The 23978-nt window shown below is 35.6% G+C and overlaps 1 protein-coding gene across 1 annotated transcript in view; it reads left to right on the top strand.

Annotated features, from left to right (window-relative positions):
- The window catches only part of LOC110685423 (30-kDa cleavage and polyadenylation specificity factor 30-like), a 30649-nt gene extending 12099 nt beyond the window's left edge, over positions 1-18550 (top strand). The window contains exons 2-7 of the mRNA XM_021861955.1: positions 3541-3918; positions 5948-6110; positions 6205-6315; positions 9060-9128; positions 12656-12742; positions 16866-18550. Coding sequence (XP_021717647.1) covers positions 3541-3918; positions 5948-6110; positions 6205-6315; positions 9060-9128; positions 12656-12742; positions 16866-17735 — 1678 coding nt within the window. The 3' untranslated portion in view covers positions 17736-18550. The remainder of the gene's footprint in view (positions 1-3540; positions 3919-5947; positions 6111-6204; positions 6316-9059; positions 9129-12655; positions 12743-16865) is intronic.
- The last annotated feature ends 5428 nt before the right edge of the window (positions 18551-23978 follow it).

Raw genomic sequence — 23978 nt, 5'->3', positions numbered from 1 at the left:
TTCCTCTTCATCGGCGACCATGAGGGTGAGCTCCTTCTGTTTATAACGGTGGTGCACCCCTCATCTTTTGTCACACCTAAAGCACAACCCTTTTGCCCTTCGATCTTGTAACTCTGATTTCGTCAATCATCGAGTGGACCCTACCGCCTTATGGCCAAAGCTATATTGGGTTGCACCACGCTCACTGAGGCTTGAGACGGGGCTTGATTAATCAAAGAAGGAGGATTACAAGTTATTAGCTTGAGGCTATTACCAATGTATAAAAAAGCTCAAGGTGCACTAAGGCGAGAGGGGTTCCGCTGCTCCTAAGGCGTGCCTCAGTGTGCCTCTTTGAAGTGACGCGCAATATATGGGCTGTTAAATTTTTTTGGCTGAAGTTTGCCTCATGTGCGCCTCGTGCGCCTTACCCGAAACGCCTTGCCAAACCTAATTAAGCGCTCACCCCCTGCGCCTCAGCGCCTTTTTCGCTATTACTCTCTCTAAGTAGCTTGAGGCTACTAATCTCACAATGTGTTTACACTCAATTTCTGGATATCTTCTCTGCTACCGAGATTACTCTACTTATACTACGATGGTCATGGATGACCATGAAGCATAACATGTGATACTTAGCTGAATTAGAAAAACATAATTAAACAACAAAGAAACTAAGTTGCTTTCATCCTTCTCTTCTTCTTAATTAATGTTGTCCTCTTCTCAATTGGAGCTTCTATAATTCATAAGACTGTTTGCTGCTGCCTTTTCTCCTAGGTGGTTGTATTGCTTGGACACCTTGACTACTTGGGTTAGTGACACGTTACTACAAAACAATGTTCGAATTTAGTATATAATAGTAAATAAAAGTCAAACGAGTAAATTATTTAGGAATAGAGGGAGTATTCATGTACACTTTTAATTGAATTAGTCTAATTGTTTATTTTCTTCATGTGAACTTTCTTTTATACTACTCCATCTATCCTTGATTTCTTGCATAACTTTCCTTGTTAGGCCATCTTAGATTACTTGTAACCTACAACTTAGATTTGTTTAGGAGTGTTGTGATATGGGCATGGGTATAGGTACAATTATGACATGATATGACAATTTATGTAAATCGGGTTTAAATTTGGACAACATGACATTTACATAATACAATATATTTTATAAATAAAAAGAGGGTGTTAGAAAAGCAAAAGAATAACAAAAAAGTTCTAGAGCAAACCTTAAGACTTCATTTGCTTTGATGTAAAATGTTTTCATAGAAAATGATTTTTCCATTTATCCTTATTTTCCTTTGTTTGTTTTTTGAACGGGTGGAAAACATTTTTCCCAATGGTAGAAAATTACACCTTATTGGTGGAAAATATTTTCCTTTACTAGAAAAGGGAAGCCACTTATTCCTTCCTCTTCCTCATCCCTTTTTTACTTTCCTCTCATTAATTGTCACATTTCCACTTCTATTTTTTTTTTCTCTATAATTTTTCTTTTATGGCAAATGAGGTTTTTCCTTGAAAATGTGTTTTTCTATGAAAACTAAATTTTCATCGAAAATGTTTACTTCAAACCAAACAGCGCCTAAATGTAGAAGAGTGTCAAAAAGAAAAAGAAGGTGACAACTTCACGTTTTAGATGGTGCTATTTAATTTTAATTTGATGTGTCGCGCTTCGAGTAAGGCTTTGATTGATTGTCGGGTTAGGTAACTCACAAAGTAGTACCATGTAATTTTTTACAAATGGGTAAATTCTCTCTCTCTCTCTCTCTAATGCTTACCACTAGACCTTTACCACTAGACCATGTAGGCGATCGAAGGTGATGGACTTGCATCTCCCTTGCGACAAAAACCCCTATATATGTGGGCTTTGTATATGTTCGGAGATTCCCCAAGTGTATAACTTGTGGTATCCTTTTTTTTTTTTTTTTTTTTTTTTTTTTTTTTTTTTCCTTCTTTTGACAGGAACTTGTGGTATCTTATCGTAGGTGACGTATTCAAGTGCACAATGTCAGGTTTGAGATGGATTTGTACTAGTATTTGGTGTCATGTTGTATCAACACGTGTTTATCCCTGCAGTATTCTCTTACTTCACTTTGGCTCCACTACCTACTAAATATAATAAAATACCACATCTTGCTGAATATTTATTTCATTTCATTGTAGTTGTGTTTTTTTATTTAGCATACCGGTTTGCCAATGCACTACTTTGACTTTGAACATCTTTAATTATATTTGTAAAAAAATCGTTAAAGACATTTTAATAATATATTACAGTAGTGTAGAAGGTATTTCTCACTAATTTTATTGAATGGTGCTTTTGGACAAATATTCCTTATTGCTCTTCTTTTTATTATTGAGGTAAGTGACAAAATTAAATCTGTGGATATCACGGTCTATCATATCCTTATCTCTAACTTGTCATTTTGGGACATGTTTATTTTCAACAGAATTAGAGGAGTTCTAAGCTGCCTTTTTGCGTTGATTGTGATTTGGTAGTTTATATAAAATGGGCTCAACAAAACATCATCTGTGGTAGCTAGGATAAGGCTATGCTGCACACATTTAAACTGTTCTTTATCCTTCTCACTTTTGGAGTCTCGTCTGAGGCGTTAGGCTAATAATTGTAATGCTTCTAAAAAGCGTCCTTTTTGTTTTGAAACCTCTTAGCGATTAGATTATAGATGGATTATGCTTCAGAAAATCAGAGGTAAATGGTGGTGCAGAGCAGTGAGAGAGAAAAAAAGAAAAGAAAATAAAAGCTTCTCACCCACCACTCTCTCCTATTATAACTATACCCCTCCATATTTTCTCAATCCTACCATTTAATGTTAATCTATTTATTTAAGGTGTAAATATTATTTAAGATATTTAAACATTACAATCAAAAGTTTATTGTGTTTACTTGCGTTATATTATTTGGTTATTAAGATTAGTTTACTTGATAAACTCTCGATTATTTTTTTAATCAGTTTTTTTTTTTTTTTCTGTCTCATTGGCTATTTTTTTTCCATTAATCAACTTATAGTTAAAGTGCTTATAATATTAATAATAACTGTAAGTTAATTATTAATAATAATGACAATAATAGTAAGTGGAATTGGAAAAAAAGTACTTACGTCGAAAATAGAGATTTTTTAAAGGATGTCAAAATATGGTAAAATGGGTGTCTATTTATAATTAAAAATAAAATTTATGATCGATGGTTTTTTTTTTTAAGTTATAAAAATTAATAAAATGTAACATGCGTTTTTTTTTTTGGTGGGGGGGGGGGGGGGCGGGGCAGAGCTGCCACATTTCAGCAGCCCGCCATTAACGAATTACTGTAGCATTTGGAATTTCCTTATGGCGTTAGGAAATTTCTCATGGGCATTTCTTGTTTCATCCATGAGTGTTGCTGCTTTTTTTCTTCCCCCCACCATTATATCTCCTCATGGGCACTTTTTTGGCCATCACTGAGAGTGCTCTTATAGGCATTTACTGGATGTTAAATTATTGCATTGCAAGAGTATTTTAGTAAATGATAGTCTGCATTTGTGGTTCTAATTTTAAGTTGGATCACTGACTGTAGGTACAAATTGGGTTTCTGTCCAAATGGGCCAGACTGTCGTTACCGACATGCAAAGCAGCCTGGACCTCCGCCTGCTGTTGACGAAGTACTTCAGAAGATCCAGCAACTCACCTCATACAGTTATGGTGTCTCAAATAGATTTTCTCAACAACGGAATACAAATTATTCTCAGCAAGCAGACAGGTCGCAGTTTCCACAAGGTGCTAACACTGCAAATCAAGGTTCAGTCCCAAAATCTACAGCAACAGAGTCTTCCAACATACAGCAACAATTACAGCAGCCTCATCTGGCTGGTCAGGACAACATACAAAATCTTCACAGTAATTCATCTAGTCAAACAGGCAGGACAGCTACTCCACTTCCTAAGGGGATAACTAGGTGTGTCCAGAGTGCTTAAGTTTTCTATAAGGTTTATGATTCAAATTATTGTATATGATGTTTTATTTCAGGGCTAATATTCTTGTACAAGCTGTATCTTTGCCTTTGCACATATAAAAAGTATATCTGGAACCTAGACATATACATATACATATACATACATACATACATACATACATATATATATATATATATATATATATATATATATATATATATATATATATATATATATATATATATATATAATATTTCTACAGTGGCTATACAGAAATGGTGAAATATGTTTCATTTTTTTTATTGTTGATACCTACTTTATCCTTTTTATAGAGATCTTGGCTTTCTGCATTTTTGTTTGGTCAAGGGGTGTTGGTACAATGACCATAATTTCTTATTGTGATATATAAAAAATCCCTAGTTTCCTTTAAGTGTGATACCTTCTGCGGACCAACATACTTATATTGCTGTATGAGTAACTGATTGGTGTTAGATAAGGGGTACACTTTCCTCTTTGTTATTGCATTGGACCACTAATTTTTTTAGGTTTTTTAGATGAAAGTGAAACTAATTGGTATATTACTGTTCTCATAATTGTATATTTCTCTATAAACTTCAATAAATGATAAGAGTTATTTTAATGGGCTTGGAAGGGGCAAATCTCATGTGTAAATATGGAGAACCAGTAATTTGAAGATCCTTAAAAGAAATTAAGAGAGAGTAATTTGTACTAGAATTTTCTCCTTTTTTTTCCTTCTCTTATTTACCTTACCACCGGATCATTAAGGCCCCCCCCCCCCCCCTCGGGGGGGGGGGGGGTTTGGAGGAGTATGTGTATTGAGAACTTTGAAATTTACTGTTGGCAGGCTCCTAGAAAGCTACACTTACCTTGTTTCATTTAATATTTGGTCCAAAGAGAATAAGGTTTAGCTCACAAACTTATATTAATTTTAATTAGTTTTGTTTTGCAAACACTTATTCTTTTTAAACAAACTTCTACCTTGGCATCAATGCAGTAAATTAACCGTTGAATACCATGAATTACTTGGGGAATAGTGTTTCTGTCTGAATTCATTGTGCTTTTCTTTGTAAATACATCATGGACCAGTTCTTTTGAATTTATGAGGGCACTTAGGGTATAGTGTTCCTTGTCTATTCATCTTTTACCTCTATTGTTATTGAAGATTCAGTGTTATTTTAACAATATGTACTTGCTGGACCGTTCTATATTCTATATAGGATCTGAGAAGGTGAAGGTCCTGTTGGTTTTTTTTTTTTTTTTTTTCTTGTTAAAATTGTTAAAGCGGAAGTTGTTGACAGAAAGTGTTATATTGAACTTATGCACCCACACTGTTTGGAGATTAGAAGTTCTATTCAGATGAAGTTTGCATACAGCTGCATTATATGGAGGTTCAGGACAAGGAGGGTAGAGGATATGGAACTGGTAGCAACTTGTTCTATTTTCTAGTGTTGTTCAGTGTTTCATGGGATGGTTAAGGAAATTTGTTTTTTGCTGTAATCCTTAATTCATGTGCTGTATTGATGTTCTCTTGCTCTATCAACAGGAACGTTGTAGTTGTAGAGTATTGTTGTTTAGTTTACTCACTTGCTACATTTCTATGTGAGTTGATTTTGTTGTCAAATAATTACTCTTTGAAAGAACTTGATGATATTCAGGCACACTAAAGCTGCTATAATTATTTCATTTAGATCATTCAATATAATGCTCTGATATACCTGCACCAATGCAAACCATCTAGCTTCACATGTCTTCCAAAAACCGTATCTTGCAGCACAGATTAGCATATTTAATGTGGGTAAAGAGGAAAATGGGAAAAATGGGGAGCGAAGGGAAGGGTATATAAAAATTACCAGATCATGTATGTAATGATGCCATGCTTATCATATCAGTTTCATCCCTTTGAAACCAAGTTGACTCTTTGCAAACAATTTCATACATTTTTCTGGTTGGGGATTTTTATAAAAAACTTTCTTGGATATTCTTCCTTCATTTCAATTTGTTGAAATACAGGTATTTTATTGTGAAGAGCTGCAATCGTGAAAACTTGGAGTTATCTGTTCAACAAGGTGTATGGGCTACCCAAAGAAGCAACGAAGCCAAACTGAATGAAGCTTTTGATACTGTTGAGCATGTAATCTTAGTTTTTTCTGTTAACCGTACTCGACATTTTCAGGTGGGGTTTCGTAATTCTTTCTGGCAATTTAGATGATGATGGGTTTGCCAAGTTTATAGACACCACTGATAGAGTGCTTATTTTCTACTGCTAGGGCTGTGCAAAGATGACATCGAAAATTGGTGAGACTGCTAGTGGTGGTAACTGGAAGCATGCACATGGGACAGCGCATTATGGGAGAAATTTCTCAGTCAAATGGTTAAAGGTATGTTCATTATGAAATAAGTTGTAATTGCAATTTACAATTATTTTAATTTTATCTTTTTTTGTGAAGAGCCAAATGTGGAATAATTTAATATATACTTCTTCCGTTGGTTTAAGGTTGGAACATATTAAATTTCGCACATGTTAATACATGACTTCAACCATTAATTTATGTAATTATCAGTATGACAGTAAAAAATGTGGAAAGTTGATATTTGACAGTTATACATTGAGACATATCCCACTTGATTATGATTTGCCTTGTGTAAAATTTACCAATAATAGTCAAAGAAGAGTATGTGAACAGTGCTAAAGTCAACACTTTTTTTTTTTTTTTTTTTTTTTTTTTTTTTTGGTTTTTGTTTTTGTTTTTTAAGGTTTTTAGTTAATGGACATTGTAATTTGTTGCATATAATAACTGACTTCTATAAGAATAACTAGATGAAGCCCGTGCGATACACGGTTTGTCAGTATTTTTTTTTACAAAAATATTTTTCATATTTATGTGATTAAAATTGTTATTATATTAGTTTTAGAATATTAGATAAAATTCCTAATATCAAAAGATAATATTTTGTATTTAATTAATTTAAACTTTAAAATTTCATTTGCTAATTTTGCTTACGTGGCATTTGAATTATTTAATTGTAAAAGAAATTAATAATCTCTTACTTAATTGGCTACTACTTAAATTCATAATCCTACGTGGCGCGCTAAGAAAATTAAATCCTACGTGGCTCTCTAAAAACTCGGGGAAAAACTCCCCTTTATATATATATATTAGATTTATGAGAACATATAAAACCAATGTACTCCATAGACTTGGTATGCTCACTTCCTTTTTCATTTTTCTCAAATTTGATTGCCCATGTCTAAAAATGGCAAGGGCCCATGGTTTTGGCTTTAGATGATCAAGCAACATATTTCTTAAAATTATGTGCCATGTTAAGTGAGCACATTGATTAGGATGCGGGAGTAGAATGAAAGAAAAGGCTATTTTTTTTTTTTAAAAAAAACCTATCACACTACGTAGATGTTAGAAAGAAGAAGAAGAATGGAAAATTTAGGGTGAACAGGTAGAATAACTACCAAATTACATACTCAATCTATAAATACATAGTCGAAATAGGGCTTAATTGTCCGAGCTCTTTTATAGAGTGCTCTCACTAGGATTTAGTCTAGCCGGAGGTCCCGAACTGGTTCGAAAAAATAGTTGGATCGAATTAGTCTCGTATTGTAGACTCAAACCTCCACGCTCTTTATCACGAGATTCTGAGCTAATCTGACCCCGCGTTACCCAACTCCAAGGGAAAATAAGAGGGATAAATTGGGAGAGTTTAAACAAATGCTTAGTACAATATCTAGAAGTACTGCGCTCGTAAGCGGAATCAAAGAAAAAATGTGATGTTTTTTTCCATAAGACTGCTTTAATCTGTCAATGGGCTCTCATGTAGTTTATGTTTAGCAGTTAACCATAAACTTTGCGTTTAAATCCCCCAAGAACGGAGTTTGGGTTCTGTCTTACATCTAACCTAGGCAAGTTTCTTGGTGTCCAAAGGCCACCCCTTGCCCGCCCGTCACCAATTGGCACACTAGCCTAGAGCAATGGGCTGAGAAGAGGTGTAGCCAGTATTTTCTTGATGGTATGAGTAAGCGATAGGGTTTGGTGAATCAGCTTGACGACTCAGACTCACCCACTTCAAAGGTGGAACGTCCGTGTGATGAGTGTTATTGGACCTAGCAGTAAAATTACAGGTCCTTTTGAATTGGGTTTCCACTTAATCACCCACTTCAAAGGTGGAACGTCCGTGTGATGAGTGTTTTTGGACCTAGCAGTAAAATTACAGGTCCTTTTGAATTGGGTTTCCACTTAACACCATCCTTTATTTCTCACATATTGTTGTTTAGTTTCTTTAACTTTTTTATTTTTCTTGTTTCATTTCTCATGGACAGTTCCCTATGTTGATTCATTTTACCTGACTTCAAATCATTATGGGAAATGGCAATGTTGTTGTTGTTGTTGTTGCAATCTCTGTTACATGGACTCCGCAAAAATCATCACGTACCCGTGTCGACATGACACGACACGGACACGGACACGGACACGGTTGTGAAATTCGGGTACGACACGGCAGTTTCAGTTGACATCTAGAGCTTCATGTTCTTTAAGCTTCAAAAATGGCAGCAAGCTTGAGCAAGAAGACCGTTCAAATTTACTCCATTTAAGAGAAGATAAGAGAGGAGAGAGGAGAGAGAAATCAGAAATTCATGGTTGAAATTAAATGTTTGACTGACACTAGACCCCAAATAACTTTCTTTTTTTTCTTTACCGTGTGGACCCACACTCCACTATCTCAATTCAATTTTTTATTTTTAATGTACTCCCTCATTCACTCATTGTAATACTTGTATTCCTTGTGTCCAATTATACTACGAATTATTTTTATTTTTTGTTCACTAATGATAAAAACATATAAAATTATAAAACTATAATTTTTTTGCAAAAAATGAAAGTGTCGTGTCCCCGCACTGGTGTCCAAATATAGGACAGAGTCCCCGTGTCCTAAAATTTTGGAAATTGACGAATTGGACACTCGGACACGTGTCCGTGTCCGACACGTACCCGAGTCCATGTAACATAGGTTGTAACTCTTTATGTGATGTTGTCTTACTTTCCCAAATGAATTATACTGTTTTAAAGGTCCATATACTCATTTAATAACACTATTTGCTTCATTGTGGCAGTTGTGTGAGCTGTCTTTCAACAAAACACGGCATTTGAGGAATCCTTACAATGAGAATTTGCCAGTGAAGGTATTTTATGGCTTTGTTTAGACAACAACAGTGCTGTATTTTGACTAGCAAATTCAAATGCTCTATAAAATGTTTTTTCAGATTATGCACCACATATTCTTTTGTCTTTTAACTAGCATTTTCTTTTTATCTTATGTAAAGACAGTTGGTTTTTTAAAGTTAATGATGTGGTTCAACCTAGGTTAGAATAGTGTTTAAATCTATAGTTTTATAAATTAGTATATTTAATTCATATGTTCAATGCCTTCTTTAGCTGATTTAACTTAATGAGGGGTCGTTTGGTTCGCACGGGGTAATCGGAATGGAATGAACAAAAGGAAAGACAAGGAATTGAATGAAAATGCCTAAAATTTGGGGTGTTGTTTGTTTTAAAAACAAAGGGAATGAGACCCACCTCTCCCACCACCACACCACCACCACACAACCACCCAACGTTCCACCACTAAAACACCACCGAACCACTCGCTGCACCTCCCTCACCCTTTGCCACCCTTCTCCGACCATCCCCGCCCCTCGCAAAACCTTCCTCAGCCTTGAAAAAACCCTAGATCGAAATTGAAATTAATCGCTTAATCGAAACAAGGGTGGTGATGAAGGTTTTCGAGGGATGGGGGAAGTACGACAACCTCCGACGAGGGTTGAGGGAGGTGCGAACATGGGCAGCGAATCCCGACAAGGGGTTTAGGAAGTTTTTCAAGGTCGGCGAGTGGCGGAGGAGGGACACGACGGCCAGAGGAATGCTTTTGCAGGGACGTAGAAGGGGCGGTGAGGGTCGGGGAAGGGGCGACGAGGGTCAAGGAAGGGGCGGCGAGGGTCGGGGGAGGGGCTCCGGTGGTGTGAGTAGGTAGGAAGGTGGTGATGTTGGGGTGGTAGGGAATGGGAATGGAAATACTTAGGGGGTGGGTAATGGTCTTAGAAGGATTTGGGGGAATGGATGGGGTAAAGGGAATGGGAAAAAATGATTAACAAACACCAACAAAGGGAATCAGGGTGGTTGATTCCCTTTCCCTTTGATGATTACCCCCAACCAAACGACCCCTGAGAATGTTAGTCTGATCTTAAAAAATGTGTTGCAAAATGGTATAATCCAATAGTGTTTTAGCCTCCACGTTTAGCAATCTAATAATCTATGTAATGCTTTAACATTCTTTATGATTTGAGATGTAGGAAGAGAATGGAATTTTATTTAAAAGCTTGAGTTTTAACACAATATTTTATTGAAAGTTGTCCCTTACTTCTTCCATTTCTGTAGGCACATTTTCTCTTGCAAATATTGAACTATGATTATCTTTAATGATCTTTAAGGAAAAAAATTATTAGTTTATATTTTGAATATATATGTGAAGACAATTTTAACAAAACACAACATGTCTATATTTTTTGTTACATTTAAATTATAAAAGACAATAAAAGGGGACTGTGTGAATAGTGCTAAAATCTAAACATATCAACTAAAGAGATGGAGTAAGTAAAGGGTTGAACCAACAAATATTTCTAATATCTACAATTAAAGGTTGGTCCACTTTTTTTCTTTCAGATAAAAGTATTCCACTATCTCATATCTCCTCCACCTTTCTCATGGAAAAATCGGTTTATTTAATCTCAACTTTTGGTTTATTCACTTTTATTGGTTCCAACCGATTATAATAGAGACATGTGTCACCACCTCCGGAACCCCAACCCCCTGAAACGGCCACCTCTCCCCACCTCGACCCCCCGAAACCGCCGCCCCTCAGCCTACCACTACAAAACTGTCTCCCTCTCGAAGAAATTTTGAGGCTTAATCTCCACTCAGGTTGCATTTCCGGTATTTTATTGCCACTCCCTCCTTTTCCTAGCCACAAAACCCCTTCCCTTCCACTTCCCCTTCCCCATTGTCGCCTCCTCCCTTGTCGTTTCCCTGCGCTACCCGCTGCAGCCAACATTTACCCAATTATAACTCTCTCTCTCTCACTCACTCTCTCCCTCTTTTACCACTTAAATAAACTGTTTCTCTATATTCTAGGGTTATCCACATGAACCATCAAACAAAATTCGGCCAGAAATACCGTTACATCTCGTCGAAGTTTGTATCCACGGCGATTATCCATAAAAGAAACAACAAACAGGAGAGAGAGTCGGAAAGAAAGAGAGAAAGGGGGAGGGGTAGTTTTTTTTTTTTTTTTTTTTTTTTTTTTTTTATTTTTGGGACTGGGGTGGGAATTTGGGTGGTCTTGTTGGTTGGAAAGGGGGACGGTTTTGGGTGGTGTGGGTGGTTTCGGTGGTGGGAAATGGGGCGGTTTTAGTGGGGGTGGGGACTGCTGGAGATGTGGTTGGGGGAAGTGGCGTGGCTGGGGTGTTTTTGTTTAATTTTTTTTTTCTTTTAAATTTCATTTCATTTTTGACCAATTACGTGGTGGGATGTGTCGATAAAAAAAAAAACCCTATTTAACAGGTTATTAGTCACTCGAGACCAATAAAAGCGAATACGCCCCAAAATTCGGATTATTTTAAAATAATCTTGGCATTATTTAAAGCGCATATGAGAAAGTTAAGATTTCCAAAAATATTTTTAGTAGCCCACTCCAAAAATTCCTACAACTATGTGCCCAACAAAGTGCTTAAAGCTGTATGGGATGGAGGGAGCAATGATCTGTTACATTGTCACTAATCTAACGTATTAAATTTTGTTTTATTCAGATTGTTTCAAGTAATAACTCAACAGTTTTTATAATCTCTCAACAAACTAATTTACTCCTTTGGAATCACAAAATATAACATTATGGGGAATTAACCAAATTCTGAAAGCAAACAAAAATTAGAAGTTACAAGAAGGCAAATGCAATCTTATTGATTTAATTAAGGTATAATTGGTATAAACCACCTTTTTTGTCCAACTTTTTTTAAAAAACCACCTTTTTATTTTTTTTTATTTTTTATTTACTAAACCACCTTTTGAGTACCTAAATTTTTTATCGCACCACCCCTATTTCAAATCTAACAAATTGCATCTCAACCATCCACTTCCAAATCATCAACCATAGCAAAACCTTCCCTTCTATCTTAACCATCACTTCTATTACCTCAATTTATGGTTGAGAATAAACAAATACTACAATTTAATTTTTGTAGCAAAATTAGGTTTGGTTTTTTAGATCTTTACTCAATTTAGTCATGCATTTATATAGAGGGAAGGTTTAAATGTTTTTGGGGGTGAAAAAATACATGATTTAGGAGCGAAAGGCACAAGTTATGGGCCCCTTTGACGTCTCAGTTAAATTTTTTGTCAAAATTTGAAATAAGGGTTGTGCTATCAAGAATTTAGGTACTTAAAAGGTGGTTTAGTAAATAAAAAAAACATAAAAGGTGGTTTTTTAAAAAAAGTGGGACAAAAAAGATGGTTTTTACCAATTTTGCCTTTAATTAATAACTAAACTTTGAACAAAAGGGTCAAACTTTAGTCTTTTCTTTGAAATCTTTGTATATATGGTTTTGGATTGTGGAAATTTCTAAAATTCTTTATTTTCGGTTTTAAATTGTTGTTTCAGATTAGTAGAGATTGCCAGGAGCTTGAGCCTTCTGTTGGGGAGCAGCTGGCTTCCTTGCTTTATCTTGAACCTGACGGTGAACTTATGGTATGTTTGTTTATATGGTTTTACCATGAAATTGTTATTTTAATTTTTTAAAATTTCAACGTAGAATTACTTAAGCACCTGAAAATATTGCATCTCTTCTCTATTGTGAATCTCATGTCATATGATCTGTGGATCCTGTAATCTCAGCTGGGAAGACCATATTAGATGTACAGAAAACTGAAAATAGAAGCCTAGATGGACACATGAACCCAATTAATACAACGTTATAGTCTGGAATGAATTAATGTGAGCTGATGGAGTTTCTGATATTGTCTTATTTGAGACCTTAATTTTCCATATCATCTGTGGGTTGACTCGGAACCTTCCATACTGTATATTTCTTTTCTGATGCTAGAAGCAGAATTTTCTCAATTTATTTCTTATTTTCATATGGGTATTATTAAATGCTGAAATGGCTGTGGGAGAACATTAATGATATATAGAGAATTAATTTATAGGAGATATATGGACACGGGAACCCAGTTTTGTCAGTGGGTTTAGTCAGGATTCAGTGTTTTCAGACCCAGGTTTCTGATCCAGAATGATATACATGATACTAATCAAAGATCTTTTTCAGCGAATTATCTAAGACAGAGCATTATATTATTGCCCTGTTGATTAGGTAAAAGTTTGGAGAAAATGTGACATGCTGTTATTGAAAATAGAGTGACAAATACTAATAATTCCTGCTGCTGTAACACTTTTTGTATCCATTGAAAGAGAACCAAAGGTTTTCTATCTTGTACTTCGGCTCCTATGATGAAGCAGAAACTGCAGAACATAAAATTTATCATTGGTACTATCTATGGTGTTCCAATCCCTCTTTTTCAGACCATTTCTATCCCTAGTTGTGCCTTGTGTGTTATATTTAAATTTTGCTGAAAAGATAAAAATAATTCAGCTTTCAACCTGTCACTTATGGTCAGTTCAAACTAAGGAAAAGATAAATCCTATATTCCTATGATAAAGAGCCTTTTCAAGGTCTCCCTTAATCATGCAACTACCATCACAACAAGTAACTCTTGGATAAATCCTATAATTAACTTGAGTGTTTAATGTGCCACATTTTAAGTGATTTAGCTGATTAATCTTTTGTGCATGATGCTAAATTTTGCTAATTAATCTTTTGTGCATGATGCTAAATTTAAATTAAAATTTAGAAACAAGGAGAAATTTAGCTAGTAGTAGTACTAGGGAATGGAAGTGGGAATGAGTTTTGGCAACCTAGAGGGTGGTCAGAACAACTTCAGGAGTTCCCCTAATGCAATAATAACTGTCACTCTTATCAGAGTGGGCACATGTTGACGTAGGGTATTATAGATGGTATCATACGTGTTAAAACAGGTGCATATGATGAGCTCTGGTAATATGATGCAGCTACAGTGCCTTAGGGCCTGTTCCGATTGGCTGAGCTGAACTAAACTGAACTGAGCTTATTAATTAGTGATTTTTAACTACGAATTAGTGATCTTTGATTATTTATTGATTATTTATTACTATACATATGTGTATATACAAATGTACATATTATTATTATTATTATTATTATTATTATTATTATTATTATTGATGATTATTGTTACTATTATTTATTGATTATTATTATTATTGTTATTATTATTATTATTATTTATTGATGATTATTATTATTATTTATTGATTATTATTATTAGTATTATTATTTCAATTATTATTGTTATTATTATTATTATTTATTGATTATTATTATTATTATTATTATTATTATTATTATTTATTACTTATTTATTATTATTGTTGTTGTTGTTGTTGTTGTTACTATTATTTATTGATTATTATTATTATTATTATTATTATTATTGTTATTATTATTATTATTATTTATTGATGATTATTATTATTATTATTTATTGATGATTATTATTATTATTTATTGATTATTATTATTAGTATTATTATTTCAATTATTATTGTTATTATTATTATTATTTATTGATTATTATTATTATTATTATTTATTACTTATATATTATTATTATTATTATTATTATTATTATTGTTGTTGTTGTTGTTGTTGTATTATTGTTGTTGTTGTTGTTGTTGTTGTTGTTGTTGTTGTTGTTGGCAATATCATTAGACGTAAATTAAGAGCCGAACTAAACTGAGCTAAGAGCTCAGCTGAGCTAAGCTAAGAGCTCAGCTAAGCTAAGCTAAGAACTCAACTGAACTGAACTGAACTGAATTTCAACGGATTAGAACAGGCCCTTAGTGCGTCCCATTGAACATGCTTTACCTAGACCTTTTTAATCTTAAAGACAACTGTGCCTCAACTGCACTTTTTCAAGCAGTACATCTGTTTTATCCCACTCCTGTATTCTTCCTTATTCCATCCCTTCTTGCCAAATTACTGCAGTATCATTTTCATTGATGAAGATATTGTTTGCAATCAAAAATTACTCCGAAATAACGGTTTTGCAACTCTATATGGTTTAAAATTCTCTTTGGGCACATTAGAAGTGCATTGAATATTAATGGAACTCTTTGGCTTTTTTTATTTTTTTATTAATGGTAGTTCATTTATTGAAATGTATAAGGAAGACAGTTCAAATATCTAATTAGCGAATATCTTTTTTTACAGTATTAAATCTTCTACTAGAAAAATAATGTCCATTGTAGATTAATTTTGGCAAATTTTCCTACCCTCTTTCGTATTGTGTAATTTTCCTTGAGGGAGTTCATCAACTTTTAGTTTTGATCTTGGTCTTGATTAGATTCACTTAATTGTAGACAAAGGAATAAAATATGCTGCAAGACTGCATTAGTTTGTAGTAGAATATGGAATAACTACACTCTAAACTCACAAGAACAATGAAATCTGATATCTGATTTGGATATTGATATTACATTTTTCAAGTTTAAAAATCAAATTGTTATTAAAAAAATTAAAAAAAAAGGAAAAAATTAGAAAATAACACCACAAAATTGTCATAATTGATCATAACACCACAAATTTTAAAACTTTTATTATAACACCACCAAAAACCCCAAAATTTTGATTTCGCCACCACTTAACTTTTCCATCCAAAAACCGTTAGTGGTTCCCACATTGTACACGTGTCAATTATTTATTGGATTTTTAAAAAAAAAATTTAAAATAATTTTTTAAAAAGGAAAAACCTCTAAAATTACCCAGCCACCATTGATGGTGCCGGTTTCCACCGTCGCTACCCCAACCCAGCCCCCACCGCCATCATCCAATCCCAACTGACCACCCTCGACCCCCAAAACCAGCTAGCCAACCAACCACCATGTCGATTCGAAACCATACCCACGAAACCAGCTCCGATTTGGTTTCAGGTGAGGGTGAGAGGAGTAGGGCGGTTTGTGGGTTTGGGTACGGATGTGCTGGTGTGGCCTGGTTCGGCGACGACTTTGGTTAGGGAGGAGCTCGGCGAAGTTGGGTAGGGTAGAGGAGTTTGGCGACGACGACTGGCTGGTTTGGGTGGCTCGGCGATGAATCCAGGTAGGGAGACAATAATAGGGGCTGGGTTGGGGCCCGGGTGATTCGGCGACGGTTTCAGGTCGGGGAGATGGCGATGGGGGCTGGGTTGGGTTGACGGCCGTGGTAGGGTAGGGTTGACGACAGTGGTGGAGGTGGTGGTTGGGTTAGGGTTATAGGGTTTTTTTTATTTAATTTTTTTTTAAAGGCAATAGTTGATTGACACGTGTGCTGTGTGGGGCCCACTTAACGGTTTTCTTGGATGGAAAAGTTAAGCGGTGGTAAAACCAATTTTTTTTATTATTTTTATTTTTATTTTTATTTTTTTATTTATTTATTTTTATGTGATGTTATAAACAAAGTTTATTTTTATGTGGTGTTATAATCAAAATTGTGATAATTTTGGGGTGTTATTTTCTAATTTTTCCAAAAAAATATCATGTGTAATACAGAGGAGAGTCTTCGGAGACATAATAAAATTGGAACGGTCCTTTACTTATTTTAATCTGTATTTACTTGCAGTTTGTTTCAGTACCATGTTTGCTTCGGCTTATCTAATTATTTAATAAGGTTTTTTAAAATTGTTTATTTGTTTTCTCTTTGCATAAACTCACAGTTTTCTCATATTCTTGTAAAATTTGTTAGGTGACTCTAGTTGCAGCTGAATCCAAACGCGAAGAAGAGAAAGCAAAAGGAGTTGACATAGAAAATGGAGCTGAGAATCCAGACATAGTTCCATTTGAGGACAATGAAGAGGAGGAAGAGGAGGAAGAAAGTGAAGAAGAAGACGAGAGTTTTGGTCTGGCACCTGGGAGTCTTGCTATTCAAGGCAGAGGAAGGGGAAGAGGGATGATGTGGCCACCAAATTTTCCTATGGGTCGAGGAGGAATGCGTCCTATGCCTGGGATGCGGGGCTTTCCTCCTGGCATGATGGGGGTGGATGGTTTCAATTATGGACCTGGACCTGACAACTTTCCAATGCCTGATCCTTTTGGCATGGGTCCTCGTCCTTTCGTGCCCTACAGCCCAAGGTTCTCCGGTGAATTTACAAATCCTTCACCTGGTATGATGTTTCCTGGTCGGCCTTCACAACCTGGAGGGGTCCATCCTGGTGGTGGGTTTGGGATGATGATGGGCCCTGGGCGTGCTCCATTCATGCCTGGAGGAATGGGTATTGGTGGGAGAGGTGGTCGACCAATGGGTATGCCTCCTATCTTTCCTTCCCAGCCTGGACCACCTCAAGGTGGCAATCGGGGTCCTAAGAGGGATATTAGAGGATCAGGTAGTGATTGGGGTGAGACATTTGGATCAGTTCCAGATCAAGGGAAGTTGCAGGATATGAGTGGACGTGGTGATGACTCATCAAATCAAGGTGCTGAAAAATTTGTCTCTCGAAACAGTCTAACAAATGATGACAGTGAAAGTGAGGATGAGGCTCCTAGGAGGTCAAGACATGGTGAGGGAAAGAAAAAACGTCGAAGCCTGGATGGTGATGTGCCTGCTTTAGACCCATGAAGATGTCATTACATGTTGATGATGATGCACAGTCAACAATAATGGATCAATTCTATTGTCGTCGATATAGAACCTCGTGAAACACCTTCAGCTTATCACGACCTCACTGTAGTTATTTCAGTTCTACTTAAATCGCCCCGAAGTGATGGGGGTAGGGGGTAAAAGATCAGCATAATTTCTTACAGTACAAAATATTAACTTTTTGTCTCATAGTTTTTGAAGGCCAGAGAATCTCAGGAATTTATGTTTTCAAGCAGAACTTCAGGCTTGCTTATGGGCATTTAGGGCAGCCAGACGAAAGGGGTTGGTTCGATTACAGGTTTATACGGATTGTGCTCGGGTTGTTTCTCTTCTTACAGGGATGTCTGAGGATGATATTTCGTGTGTTTGGTTACTTGAAGCTATCAGGGTTGAAATTAATTCTCTTACAGCCTGTAAGATTCAGAAGGTTCCTCGCTGTTGGGTTTTACCTGCTCATTGGCTTGCTGCTCAAGCTCGTCGTCGACTTTCCATTTCTCGGTCTTTTTGATTCTTTTTTTGTGTTGTTAGTTTCTAGTTCCCTTTGTCAAAAAAAAAAAAAAAAATGTACACGAAGATGTGCAATGGAGGGTGATAGATCGATAGATAGAACGTTAGCTTGATGGTCTAGTGTTACTGGTGTTGACCGACCTAATTCATTGTCTTGGTCGTAAATGTCACTGTACCTTTTAATTTTACATGCTGTATCATTTTTATTAATGGTCTTTCAATGTATTTTGATCTATTAATTTTTTGCCTACTTTATGTCGATTGAAAATACCTAAAATGTCTTTACATTTTACGCTTGTTAACATTTATTGAGCTGAACTGAACTGATTGGAGTTGAATTGAACGGAACTGATTGGAGCTGAATTAAACTGAATTGATTGGAGCTGAAATAAATATTTTATGAGAGAAGAAAATTAGGAGCTGAACTAAACTAAACTGATTGGAGCTGAATTGAACTAAACTGAAATTAAGCTAAAGCGAACAAGTTCTTTAAGTACTACTTTATAATTAGTCATGCATTGTGAATGCATTAATATATATATTTATATATATAAATAAATGTTTTAAGGTTTTACACTTACGTGTATAAATATACTAATTTTTCATATGTACGGAGTAGTTACAAAAAAGTTAGTCTTGAGAATATAAATATATCCTTATTTTTCTATAACAGTTAAACTGAAAGAAGTTACTCATAATTGGTTCTAATATAGCATATATGATCCTCCGCTGTGTCTGTGCTCCCCCAGTGGGTTGGGGGTCGCGTCCTTCGAAAATCCGAATTCGGCCCCAAAAGACACGATAGAAGAAAGGGGAACGTACCCTCTCGAGGCTGGAGTACTTCCTGGTACCTCCGAACACTTACGTTTCGAAGGGACCCCCCAGACCCCACTCAAGCGCCAAATTTAGCGCGCCCCCTTTCAATAAGTTTCTCGCCCCCCCTTTAGAGCGTAGGTAAGTGGTAAGCGTAGGAGGCATCCCCGAAGGACAGCGGCAGCAGTGTGGTTCCAGGAGCTTCCGTTAGATAGTTTTGAATGCAAACTTTACTATGTCAAAATTACAATTTTATGTGGATGCGTAGAAGTTATAAATTACCGGCAAATACAAGTTCATGCCCCAAATTTGCAAAAAATTGTTAACCTGATGGCATGAATTGTAAATAACATGCAAATGCGTGCCCCTTAGTTCAAGCCTGCTGATAGCTCACGAAAACTTCGTTAGATTGGATTTTGGACGCCAACTTTACGGCAAGTACAATAGCCGTTTGTTGCATGTTAACGCTTGTTAACTATGGTTAGTTACTGTACACTACACTGTAGCAAATTTGAAACGAACATGCATTATTGCCCTGAAGTGCCCAACAATAAGAGAATGGAAATGTATTCCCCTTTGTAGCGGTTATCAAGCTCTAAGTGAGTTTCTTCCTTGATTTTATTATATTTTCATGTATTGTGAGTTGATTTATGTTGTAAGTTGATTATTAGTTACTCAATTTTGATTGTAGGCTGAAATGGTAAAGCGGCGGTAGTGATTAACAAGCTTCAAGTAAGTTTAACTTCCTATCTCCTTCATTGATTATAATATGGTTTGATGTATAATAAGTTGATTTATGCTGTAAGTTTATTAAAACAAAATTACTCAATTCAAATTGTAGGTAGATATGTGTTGAACTATATACTACCTCCGTTACAGGTTATGTGCAACGATTTGACATAAAGCAGAGAGGGAAAATGTCTGATCGTTGCACATAACCTACAACGGAGGTAGTATATGGATATGATTATGGATGAAGCGATAATAGAGGAAGATGTTGTTACTTTTGTTGGTGGAATTAGTTTGGGTGATGATAATAACCCCAAATTAATATGTTTCGAATCGATGACTTGTGTTCCTGTCAGTACTGAGCCTGACAATAATACGGTTGATTCTTAGTCGTTGTTGCAAACCCCTGATCCTGTTGTGAGTGAAATTCCAAGTAGTATCCCTGTTGTATACTCATCTCTGATCCAAACAATTGAGACTATTGTCTCTAACAACCGGGTTAATCACTAGTAGAAAAACAGTAAAAGGCACCGTTTCAAACCCGGCTTAAGGCACCGGTTTGAACCGGTTACAATGTGGGGGGTGCCAATTACACCCCACTTTGCCACCGGTTCAAAACTGGTGCCATAAACCGATTTTGGCACCGGTTAACTTGTGCCTTTATTTATTTTGGCCACCGGTTAACCAGTGCCATAAATAGTCCCGCGCAAATTTTTTTTTGGTGGCAGCAGTTTTTGGCATCGGTTAACCAGTGCCATTTCAGTAATATTTATATTTTTTTATTTATATTTCTTCCTTTTTTCTTGCAATAATATTAAAAAAAAACCCTGTTATTCTAGCAATAATAACCTGTAATTCCAGCAATAATATTAAATAAAATAATTAATAATAATATTATTATAATTACTAATAATAATAATATTATTAAATATTATAATAAGATACAAATAATATTAAAAACAAGAATTAATATATGTATAGATATTAATATTCCCAAATGCAATACAATAAAAAAAAAGTATTATATATATATATATATATATACACACACACACACAAAGGATAGTAAGTAATTAATGAATAATAATATATAGTTAAAAAGTTAATATAAATTTACAATTAAAAAGACATTTACATGTTGAAGGTGATAAAAGACGCTAACATGTCACGAACTTCATTAAGTTTCTTGATTGTCAACGGATCATCCTTTTGTACCTTGCAAAACTTGAAATTCAAAACAAATTATGTTAGAATTAATTAATTAGGCTAAACAACATGTATTTTATCAAATATGGCCTATTTGACTTCTATGTAGCCCATATCCTACATTTCTTCTCAAATGAACTATTTATTTCTCATAAAATGTCAATGTTACCTAGTTTTATGTGTCTAGGCCTTAAAATTGAATCAAAATATTACCTCCGGTCCAATTTACTCGCAACAAAGGAATATTTTATGTCTCACAAATAATACCCCTTTGTTGCGAGTAAATTGGACCGGAGGTAGTAGCATTTTATTAAGGATTAAGACGCTTTTTACTCAAAATGTCCCAAATATGGCCTATATGACTTTACTTTGCCCATTTCCTACATTTCTTATCAAATGAACTTTATTTATTTCATAACATGTCAATATTATATAGTTGTAGGTGTATAAGGAAAGAAATCACATCAAAAGAGCATATTAACACAAAATGGCCCAAATATGGCTTATATGACTTCTATTCAGCCCATTTTCTACCTTTCTTATCAAATGAGCTATTTCTTTCTCATAACATGTCAATGTTGGGTAATATTAGGTGTCTAAGGCTAGAAATCACATCAAAATAGCATTTCATTAAGTTTTACTCAAAATGGCCCAAATATGGCCTATATGACTTCTATTTAGCCCATTTCCTACATTTCTTATCAAATGAACTATTTCTTTCTCATAACATGTCAAAATTACCTAGTTTTATGTGTCTAAGCCCTAAAATTGAATCAAAAGAGCATTTTATTAAGGATTAAGACGCTTTTTACTCAAAATGTCCCAAATATGGCCTATATGACTTTACTTTGCCCATTTCCTACATTTCTTATCAAATGAACTTTATTTATTTCATAATATGTCAATATTATCTAGTTATAGGTGTAAAAGGAAAGAAATCACATCAAAAGTGCATATTAACAAAAAATGGCCCAAGTATGGCATATATGACTTCTATTTAGCCCATTTTCTACCTTTTTTATCAAATGAACTATTTATTTCTCATAACATGTCAATGCTGGGTAATATTAGGTGTCTAAGGCTAGAAATCACATCAAAGTAGCATTTCTTTAAGTTTTAGGACTTACCTCATCAAGCTGTTGACTGTTCGTACAATGAGTCACTATGTCAAGCATGAATCTCATCACATACAAAGCACAATCAAGTCCATTTTCTTGTTGTGCGCACTAGCATATGACGAACAAATCACATCAGTGAAACATGCAAAAGAAATAAGCAAATACTTACTAACATAGATTTTGAAGATAATCACAATAACATGTAAATTACCAACGGTGACTTTCATGTTGGATCCTAAGGAGCACGACAATGTAGCTTCTTCATAACACTGTAGTAAATAAAGTACATTCAAATTTTATTAGTCGTCTGACTACTAAATTAGTTATTATTAGCAATAATCATCACTAGGTAGCTATATATATTTACTTTTGCAATATAGACTTAACGAGCCAATTCTCCGATGATCGAGCTAAATCAAGGTGATAAATTGTGTTATTGGAATTACAAATAACCACGAGGCTCCAATGCTCCCTACATAAGTTCACAATAGACAAGCAAATTAATATTTAGGAGTCACATATAATGAGGCCAAATCGATTGAATTTGACATGGTTAGACTTACTCTCTATAACATGGGGCGAATATGAACATGTCTCCCGCACGCACTGATTCCCTGATACTCTGTTCAACATAGTACAACACGTCACGAGGGTTGCCTATGATTCTAGTAGTGGATAAATGCTTGGGGCATAACCACCCAACTTTACAAGGAGAATCAGTTTCAGTTAAGTGCTCCTATAGTGCTCTGCGTGCATGATCATTGAATAATTAATCAAATGAAGGATAATCACCACAAATTTAAATAACTTTAAAAAAGTGTAGATTATGTGGGCATTGAAGTACCTCATGAATGTTTGAATGAGGGAAATGTTAATCTTTGCACAACGTAGAAATTCCTTCACATCTTCTTTGCCGATCCATGAAACTGCATCCTCATCATAGTGGAACATTGCCTTAGGAAGTGCAACTTCCATGGGATCGACCAAATGACAAGCATGGTTGTGAAGAAAGGTCAAATCAGCAGAGAGCAATTGAAGAACAATGTCTTCAACAAGTGGAGTAGGTTGCATGGGTGAACTTCTTGAAGAGTGCAACTTTGACGCTTGTTCACTCTTGGACCGTTGTTTACTCAGCTTCTTATTAGGTTGATCAATGCTTTTAGGCTTCTCCACCCTCTTTCTCTTTGAAGTTTTGCTTCCATGCGAAATCTGAAATTCAACGACTGAGTGAGTTAATAAAAAAAAATGGCTCAAAATATTCCCCCAAAAAAAAGCACATTCCGCCGAGGCCGGAACAGCCGAGGGAGCCGCCGCCGAGGCCGAGGCCGCCCTGGCAGCCCCTGGCGAGGCCACGACAGCCTAGGCAGCCGCCAGCTGTGGCTGCAGCAGCCCCGGCAGCCGGCTGCCTTGGCTGCAGCAGCCTTGGCAGCGGTCGCCTGGGGTGCAACGGGTTTTTTTTTTTTTTTTTAAATATATCACCGGTTCAGTGGCACCGGTTCAAATCGGTGGACTTTACATTTTTGCCACCGGTTTGCACTGAACCGGTGCCATTGTGCCTGGTCTAAAAATCCCCCCAATTTTTAGCCGGTTTTTGCCACCGATTTGGACTGAACCGGTGGCTTTTGGGGGTTGCCTTTATGTTTTTTTCTACTAGTAAATGTTGTTACCGTTGTAGAACCACCGAGGATTGGTCTGGTTTTTAGAATCTGGCAGGATATTGTGATATATTATAAACAGTACGCTGATCAAAAAGGGTTTGGGGTTACTCGTATTCAAGGAAATTTTTCAAAGAAAACTAAGCGTAGGGGGTCAAGATGGCAATGTGAATGCTGGGGTGCTCCTAATATGA

Source organism: Chenopodium quinoa, unplaced genomic scaffold, assembly GCF_001683475.1.
Source record: "Chenopodium quinoa cultivar QQ74 unplaced genomic scaffold, ASM168347v1, whole genome shotgun sequence".
Lineage (NCBI taxonomy): Eukaryota > Viridiplantae > Streptophyta > Magnoliopsida > Caryophyllales > Amaranthaceae > Chenopodium > Chenopodium quinoa.
Note: the sequence above shows the minus strand (reverse complement) of the source record. Positions and strands in the feature narration are given on the sequence as shown.